This window comes from Macrotis lagotis, chromosome 1, assembly GCF_037893015.1.
Source record: "Macrotis lagotis isolate mMagLag1 chromosome 1, bilby.v1.9.chrom.fasta, whole genome shotgun sequence".
NCBI lineage: Eukaryota > Metazoa > Chordata > Mammalia > Peramelemorphia > Peramelidae > Macrotis > Macrotis lagotis.
The window spans coordinates 839335279-839344936 of record NC_133658.1 but is presented as its reverse complement, the minus strand read 5'-3'; the positions used below and the strand labels follow the sequence as shown (position 1 = coordinate 839344936).

General features: G+C 33.6%; 1 protein-coding gene across 1 annotated transcript; it reads left to right on the top strand.

Moving 5' to 3' along the window:
• The first annotated feature begins 7331 nt into the window (after positions 1-7331).
• On the top strand, positions 7332-8282 carry LOC141489145 (olfactory receptor 51F2-like). The gene has a single exon (XM_074189879.1). The coding sequence runs from the start codon at positions 7332-7334 to the stop codon at positions 8280-8282; it is 951 nt and encodes a 316-aa protein (XP_074045980.1).
• Positions 8283-9658: the final 1376 nt, after the last annotated feature.

Below are 9658 nucleotides of genomic sequence, written 5' to 3'. Positions count from 1 at the left end.
AGGTACCAAACTAAATTAAAAGAATATACTCCCCTATATACAGCTAATCTAGGGCATATGATCAGGTTCAATTCAACACTTTGCCATTTCAGGAGGAAAGGAGAACTACAAAATTTATATTTGAGGCTTCACAAATTCATTTATTCAAATTAGTAGTGTGACAGAAAATTAGAGAAAAGATACATTTGAGAATATATACCAGATAATACCAAGTAAAGGAGCTTACGTTGGGAATAAGATAATCCCATTCACTCAAGAATGTTATAAATCTTATTCAAAGGTAAATTTCTTGAAATCTTTAAGAAACTGCTAACTTCACTCATTTCTTCCCAAGATCTTTTCCTTTAGCCATTTTAAGTGTGGTTGACCTGTTCCACTTTTTCCCCTGAAGTTGGAAGTCTGAAGAAAAAACTAGAAACCTGAAGGTCTGTGCTCTCTGACCCTTCTAACCTTTTCCCCACTCCTTACCCTGGACCATGACTTGATCTTCACCAATAAGAAAAGAATCTCATACTAATGGGTTTTGGAACAGGGGAAACATTTGTCATTCTCCTATTAAAAAATTGGATATGGGACGGCTAAGTGTCACAGTGGATAGAGCGCCAGCCCTGGAGTCAGGAGTTCCTGAGTTCAAATCCAGCCTCAGATATGTAATAATTACCTAGCCGTGTGGCCTTACCTAAGTGGCCAAGCCACTTAACCCCATTGCCTTGCAAAAACTTTAAAAAAATGGATACTACATTCAAATATAGGGATATGATTGTTAAGTATGTTTTTTTTATTTTGTAATACATTATAAATGGAATGTATGTATGTATATATATATATATATATATTATATATATATGAGTGTTTTTCTAATAAATTGCATTCACAAAAAATGACCACAGGAATGAAAAACTGCATTTATATAAAATTTTTTGAAAATGAAGTCTTAAGAGGCATTTAGGTGGTTCATTGAATAAAGTTTCAATGCTGGAGTCAAGAGGACCTGCAATCAAATTTGTCCTCAAATACTAGCTGTGTTACCTTCCCTGGGCAAGTCCCTTAACTCTATCTCAAAAAACAAAACAAAACAAAACGAAGAAAAAGTGAGGTGTTCACATAATACTAAATGATTGCATCTTTGAGCATTCTGGAAAGTAACTAGAAAAAAGTGAGATTTCCTCAAGTGGTAGAGGCTATGTGTCAGATACAGATAATAATTTTAATGCTTTATTAATTATTAAAAATTCAAAAAGAAATTTCTTCCAACATAAGAAGTAATAAATAGTGCAATCATTTTGAAGAATCCTTATGTTTTGGCGCACAGTTTATGAACTTGTTCAGGGAATAAATCATACCAGTGCTTTCATTTTGGGGGGAACCATCTGCTGGTCAAACACTAAACTATACTTTTAATTAATTAAATTCCCATTGACTGGAAAACTAGACCACTCATTAACATTCATTCTTTGAATGAATAAAATAAAAAGAGAGATAAACTAATTCCCCGTCTCCCTCCCACCCCAAAAAACTGGAAGTACTATCACATGTATTATTGTTATAAATTAAAATATGTCATTTAAGTTTTATAGCCCTAAGATTTTTTCAAATTCAGTATAAGGGTATTTAAGCAATCTCCAGTGTTCTTTCACCTTCTTAATCTGGTAACGTGTGTATGTGTGTATGTGTGTAGGATAGTAGAGCCCTTTGCTTTTGAAAGAAATGTTGACTTGTAGAAAGTCAAGCAAATTTATCAAATCTCAATGTAAATGAAACTGGCAGTAACAAAACAGTAAAAAAGTTAGACAAATGTTGGTATTGTTATCACTTACAATAGAAAAAAATGAGAAGTGTAGTCATCAAAAGTACCAATATTTGGAGACTGGAATTATAGTTGGTTAGCTGGGTTTAAACTCTGATTCTGTCCATTAATTCTTGAATAAATTATTAATTATTCTGGACTTCATTTTGCTCAGGTGTAAAAAGAACCTGTTGGCCAAAGTGATCTCAAATTTCTCTATTAGACCTAAAACTAGTATCCTGCAATGATGATATAGAAGGCATTATCACTCTATCAAGTAAAATTAAAATTGTAGAATATCTATATCCTTTGAAAAAATCTAAAAGAATCAATTTTTCCTTCATTAAAACACTCCAGTAATGTATAGGATACTTTTGTTTTATTTCAAATCTAAAATTAATTTATAATGACTTGATGCTTGCTTCACCAATGTTTTGTCTAATACTAAGCACAACCATTCCTAAATATTTCCAAAATATCTGCTTCTGAGGTGTTTTGTATATATATATATATGAAGTGTTTTGGAAACATTAAAGTACTTTAAAAATATCCAAAATTGTTATTTGACACTTCTTCTACTGCTATTATTTCCACCAATGATAAAAACGATCACATGAACTTCAAATATAGGTTATATACCTGAAGAATCTGGGAAATAAGGTATTTTTTAAATGGATAAGCAAAGAGTAGCTGAAACCAGGTCTTCTTATTGTAAATAGAGTCTTTTATCCAACATCATTCTACCCCTAAAGGAAATCGACAACTTCATCTTATGAAAGCAATGAAAGAAAACAAACAAAAAGAGCTCAATGGACATATAATTCTAAAGGTGAGGTTTTCCCTTCATTCTCAAAGAAGACCATGATATCAGAGGAGGTGATGCCATGACAAGCACATGAACTGGATTTGAGTGAGGGGATGCTGGTCTGGCACCAGCCTCATTTTCTCCTCTGGAGTCATATGGGTCCACTGACTAGATATGAATTAGGATGACTAGAGATGGTCCTGGATGTGAGGCAATCACGGTTGAATGACATGCACAAGGTCACCCAGCTAGTGAGTGTCAAGCATCTGAGACTGCATTTGAACTCCTGTCCTCCTAACTCCAAGGTCAGTACTCTGTCCCTTGCATCACCCACCTGCCTGAAGTCTGAAGGTAATTTCTAAACAAAGCTGGGACAACTTCATGATTTAGAATTATTCACTATCACAAATGAAATAATTTCCAAAACTATCTAGGCTAGTTTAACCACTTTCGAGATGGGAAAAAAATCCAGGACCAAAGGATACTCAAGATCAGAGAGTTACTCCAGGATTAAACTATTCTTCAAATATGAGGAATCCTAGACATTCAATCCAATGTGATCTTACTAGCAGTTATAACCATGTGGATTGGTTCTTTAACTATTAAAAAAGACTAAGGATTGGCTCATACCTTTAGGGGCTATAGGGTTTTGTAATGGGCTATAGGGTTCTGCTTCTAATACAGATGCAATAGTAATAACTAGTAATCCAAGTGAAGTATGATCAGGCTAATGCACATAGTTCCAATAATAGACAGATATGAATTATTATAATGGAATGTACATATTCCCAGATATATTCAGTTTTATTGATGTTAAGAATAATGTTTCCAACATTGTACACCCTAACAGAGACATGGAGGTGATGATCAAACTTAACAGACTTGCTCATTCCATCACTGCAACAATCAGGCACAATTTTGGGATATCTGCAATGGAGAATACCATCTGTATCTAGAGAAAAAATTGTGGAGTTTGAACAAAGACCAAAGACTATTACCTTTAATTTAAAAAACCATTATCTTATTATATAATTTTGCTCTCTCTTTTACTTTATTTCTTTTCCTTAAGGATATGATTTCTCTCATCACATTCAGCTTAGATCAGTGAATACTATGGAAACAATGTAAAGACTAACAGAATGCCTTCTGCGAGGGATGGGGCAGGGAAGCAAGATTAGGGGAAAAATTGTAAAACTCAAAATAAATAAAATCTTTCTTTAAAAAGGACCATTTCCTTCTGTCCTTAAAAGCATAGTCCCCCAAAATGAGTTGTGACATATCATTGGACAAATGTCAAACACAAAACACAATATAAAACAAAAACTGAAATACAACCCTTCGGAAATAGAAGGGAGATTTAGAGAACATTTGGACTTCCTCTCTCATTTTACAAATTTAAAGGTGGTGACTTTCCCAAGATCATATTGTGAGTTTTTAGAACACAAAATAGAATCTATGTCTTTTTTACTCACTGATTGTTCCTTTGCTACATTATACTCACTCTTTTGAATTTTAAAATGACAACAACAATGGCAGAAATTATCAAAAGTACTCATGTGTTACCAGAAAGGCAATCAAAGATTGTCTCGGGTTGTTATAAAAATGATGTATTTTATTGTTATTTTTGCTGTCCTTAAATAGAAAAGCAGGTTATACAGATGAACTTAACTATAAGTCACACTTTAAAACCCATTTAGAAACCAGATCTGATATAAGCTCTGCCTTCAATTGTTTCCCAGAAGACACCAATTTTCAACATCCTTTCTCTGGAGGAATAGTGGAGGAGAGTATGCTTTGTTTTCAGCACTGTATAAAAGCCCATGATCAGTACTATTTTCTATCTTCTGTCTCTTCTGGGGCTCTTTAAAGATGGGTCTTTTTACTCTTCTCTAGTAATTGGGTGAGCATTTAAGGGAGATTTTGGTGATAGTGATACTCCTAAAATCATATAGATCTTAGGAGTGCTAGAAATAGAAATTGAGTTTTTTTGCCTGTGCTTTCTGGGGTAGGAGTATGATGGAGTCTCTAAAGGAAAGGCCTGAAAGCTGAGGGTGGTATTTATGAAACTAGTTGAAACTACGAAAGGAAGAATTTTATGATATAAAAGATAAAACTTTTAGCTAAGGATGTCTTTTTAGGGAAGATAAAATGGTGGTTTATGAAAACTATGGCAAGTTTTTTTTTCTCTCATAAGTTTGTATATGTGAATTATTCATTGCTTTTTAAATTTTCTTTCAACCTGTAGCTTTCTAGGGTCTTCCCTTTCAATTTTTCCTCTTAAGAGAAGGTCTTGGATTTGGTTTCCTGCATCTAATAAATATCAGTATAGCTAACACTGAAGATGAAAAAATCTATATTGATTTAATATGATCCCCAAGCCAAGGACTCTGGCTTTGTTAGTAACCTCAAGGGGTGACTTGGAAAAGGTCACAAATATATTTCCTGATATCCTCCTTCCAAGTTAGGCAACACCTCAAGTTTCTCAGGATTTCATAGGAAGTATACATAGAATTCCCATAACCTTCTGCTTAGGTGGCAAATCTGGAAATCAGAATTATAGAACACTACATCTAGAAGAGCCTCAGAATTCATCTAGTTTAAGCCATGCATTATAATCAAATATGTTAAATATAAAACCTATGATAACAACCTATTCAGCTTTTACTTGAAGACCTCCAGAAGTGTGGGATTTGTTTATTTATAATAGTGATATAATTGCTAAGACATTCTTTTCCCTTTGTTTGGTACATCTAGGTATAGTCATTGAATCCCATATCCCTTACAGAAAGGGAAGATAAATTACCATATCATGTTAACTTTGATGTTTTGGACTGAAATTTATTCCAAATGAGATCTACTTAAATATGATAGAGGCATAAAAGAAATAGAAAAGGTAATAGTAGCTACTTTTCTTTCTCCTCTGCTCAATTGGAACTGGCATTCAACTTATTTCATCATTTATTGCATCATAGTTGTATTGCTGGACCTCTTTAGCATTAACAACATAAAAAAATTACTCCACTGATTTTTGATTTATTCTAAAGGAAGAGTGAAGAGTCCAATTCAGTTATTGGGGAGATATTTTTATAGAAGGAATGATGGAAAATAAAGCAGAATGTTGGATAATGCCAATTTAGCACATCTGTTCTTTATTTAGTCAATAAAAGGGAACTGTTTAAAGTTTCTGAGCAGGGAAGTTGGGGTAAGTTTTAGAAGAAAGATCTTTTTTAAACTTTTCAAAATTTAATATTTTTACTTAATATAACCCTCATTTACAAATATATTACTTCATTTCTTCTCCCCAAATAATTATTTCCTATAACAATGAGTAAAGAAGAGGAAAAACAATTGAACAAAACTAACATATCAGTCAAGTTTAACTGTACATGTAATGTTTCTTACTCATAGTTCCATTATCTGCCAAAAAGAAGAGTGAGGTGCATTTTCTCACTTCTCTCATGTCAAATTGGATCATGATAATTGCACAGAATCGAAGCAAGAACATTTTTTTGATCTCATCTTATTGTTATTTTCAATTATGTTCAGAAATGTCATTGAAAGGAATTAATTTATTTTGTATGTACTCCAAGACAAAAACTAGAACTAATGGCTAGATATTACAAGGAGAACTATTTTACCTGTATACAAAGAAAAATGTATTAAACCATCTAATCAACTGTCTAACAATGCAATGACCTTTGTCATTAGTTGGTGAATTCTCTATTCCTGGAGATTTTTAACAAAGTCCAAAAGACCCCTTTTCATTTAGCATATACAAAAGTTGGACTGAGTAATCATCATTTCTATTCATTCTATTCTTTTCTATTAAAATCTATTAAAAGTCCTTGATTTCAGTTTTATCAAAGTTTAATTTACATATGTCTTCAAGAATTTTCTCCTTTGAATAATCCTGGTTGTCTTTTGAGATAACTCTTTTTGTTCTTTTTATTTTGGTTCTCCTTTCTAACATTATATATATATATATATGTATATATATATATATATATAATATTCTTATTCTTTCATGTTATTTTTTACAAAGGTAGTCATTGACATTGAAATCTCAGAATGATAGAATCAGAGAATTATAAATTTTCTTGCAAGGTATCTACCCCTGAGACCTGGCTGTCTAGTTTCTTCTTATAGTCCTCCAGTCCTTCTGTATATGTGCCAGCATTGACCTGGGTAGAATCAATCCAGTCTCATTTCATCAATATAGTAAACATTTAATATATATGTATGAAAATCCATTTATATACTTCATACATGAAGCAGAAATTATTGGTAATAACTCCTAACAAATTAACACCTCTTCATGGTCAACTAGCAGAAGAGGCCTATTTCCCACCAAATCTGGAAAGGTTTATGCATAAGTTGTACCTACTGGAGTAAATGGTTTTTAAGATATGTGTTAGAAAAGATTTATGACAGATAAAAAAATACTTGAGAAGCCCTCCTACAGATGTTATTCAGAGGTCCCCCACTCATTTGGCATTTTAGAAGAATTGAACTCGTTATATATTAGGGAACTTCTGTTAGGGATCATCAAAGACAAAATGATGTTCTAGGAAAGCTAGTAAATGAGCAATCCATTCAGAATATAAATATAATCATCCTAACAATGATTATCCTTAAGTATATACTTTGTGGTTAAAAATGTTCTGCAGAAATGAGCTATATACATAAGTAATTTCTTGGTTATTTTAGGATGTGAAATATCATTAGTGACAGCTGTCCATTATGTCAACTTTCAATAGCAGTACTTTGCAGCATCTGACCTTCCTTCTGACAGGCATTCCTGGAATGAATGCTGCCCAAGGCTGGATCTCTATTCCCTTTTGTATCCTTTATAGTATTGCCCTCACAGGAAATAGCATGATTTTATTTGTAGTAATCCATGAAAGGAGTCTCCATGAGCCCATGTACTATTTCCTCTCCATGTTGTCAGCCACTGACTTGGGTTTGTCCGTCTGCACACTCTCTACCACACTGGGAGTTTTGTGGTTTGATGCCCGAGAGATCAGTCTTGATGCCTGCATGGCCCAGATGTTTTTCCTTCACAGTTTCACCTTCATGGAATCTGGTGTGCTGTTGGCTATGGCCTTTGACCGTTTCATTGCTATCTGTAATCCTCTCAGGTATGCTAACATCCTCACCAAAACCAGAATTATCCATATTGGCTTGGCAGTGGGAGTGAGAGTAATTGCAGTCATTACACCTATGGTGTTACTTGTCAAGAGGCTATCATTCTGCCAAGGAAAAGTTCTTTCCCACTCCTACTGTTACCATATTGATTTCATCAAGTTGTCATGTACAGATAATCGGATCAATAACATCATGGGACTGTTTGTTCTCTTTTCAACATCAGGAATTGACTGTCCATGCATCCTTATTTCCTATGTCCTGATAATTCATTCAGTGCTGAGCATTGCATCCCGCGAGGAACGGAAAAAGGCGTTCAACACATGCATTTCTCATATTAGTGCTGTAGCTATTTTTTTCATTCCTCTCATTAGTTTATCTCTAGTGCATCGTTATAGTCACAATGTCCCCCCATTTGTGCACACCATGATGGCGAATATCTTTCTCCTCATCCCTCCTGTACTTAACCCCATTATATACAGTGTGAAGACCAAACAGATAAGAAGGGCTATCATAAAGGTTTTCCATAGGATGGGGACTAGGGTTTAAGTTGACATATCTAGAGCTTAGAAAATATGTCCTTGTTTTGACAGAATGTATAGGCAAATATTTAGCAGACCAGACTGCAAAGAAAGAATATGAGTGATTAGCTTAGTCTGTTTCTTCTGCAACTGAAAGTTAAAATCAGTCAAACTCTTTACTTTCCTGGTTAACTGACTCAGTCAACTCAATCTTGTTACAGACACTTAACCCTATATCCAGGGAAGGACACATTACCAAAAACCATGCTGGATGGTAAATCCACAAGGTACAACTACAAAGAAGTTTAAAAGTGCCTTTAGATAACTATATCTGTGTCTGTTTGAATTTTTCAAAGTTCATAAAATTTTGAATTTTCTTCATATATTTTGTGATATGCTTAATAAATGCCTGCTGCCATATTTAACTCGGATGTTTCTGACTCTCAGTCAGAAGAGATGTTTTATGTGTTTTATCCAATGTCACTTAGTAGTCTATACATCTGAATATATATGTCTATTGGTAAAATTTTCTCTCTACAAAGTAATTAAATGATATCTCTACTTTCATTTGAGAGAATAACTTGGAAAATTTCATCATACTCAACAGATTGTAATGTTTTGGGGGTTTCTGTTTGATTAAATGTATTCAGGTTTTGTACATTTTAATGACATAGAAAATAGTTTTAATTTGAATAATATAAAATTCATTTTATTATTGGGAGATTATTTTGATCATAAATTTCAGAATAAATGAACTGTTAACATGGATAAAGGTACCCTGGTTGTACAGGAGTAGCACAAAGCAAGTTATAGTAGATTAATTTTAAGTGAACTGTCAATATGGAGGAAGATACCTTGGTTGTTCAGAGGTAGCACAAAGCAAGTTATGTCAGATTAAAGGATCAGAAACTTAAATAGGAGCAAACAATAATAAAACAGTGATTCAATAAGAATAAATTTTTGCATGATTTGCTTAAGTTCTCTGAATTTCAGTTGCCTCAACTGTAAAATGAGACTGATTTGGAATAGAATACATTATCTAAGCTGCTTTTTTCCCAACATTTTCAGGCTTAATTTGATGTTGAATAAAGCCCCTGATGTGGGTAATAGTTATCTTAATTTCTAGCTTCTTAAACTCAACAATAGCGAATAAAGCATAGTGGTCAGCAAGGAGTAGGGGAAAAAAGTCCTTCTAGACTAATCATGCATTGTCTTAGTAAATCAGAATATTTCATATCAAAATGAAAAGAGGGATGTATTAGCTTAGTGTGTGTGTGTGTGTGTGTGTGTGTGTGTGTGTGTGTGTGAGAGAGAGAGAGAGAGAGAGAGAGAGAGAGAGAGAGAGAGAGAGAGAGACTTTCAGAATCTGAAATAATTTGGAGAGAAAAAGGTAGGAGTTCTAGT

Excerpts from the sequence above, each read along its gene's own strand:
- LOC141489145 (XM_074189879.1), top strand. The coding sequence starts at position 7,332 with ATGTCAACTTTCAATAGCAGTACTTTGCAGCATCTGACCTTCCTTCTG.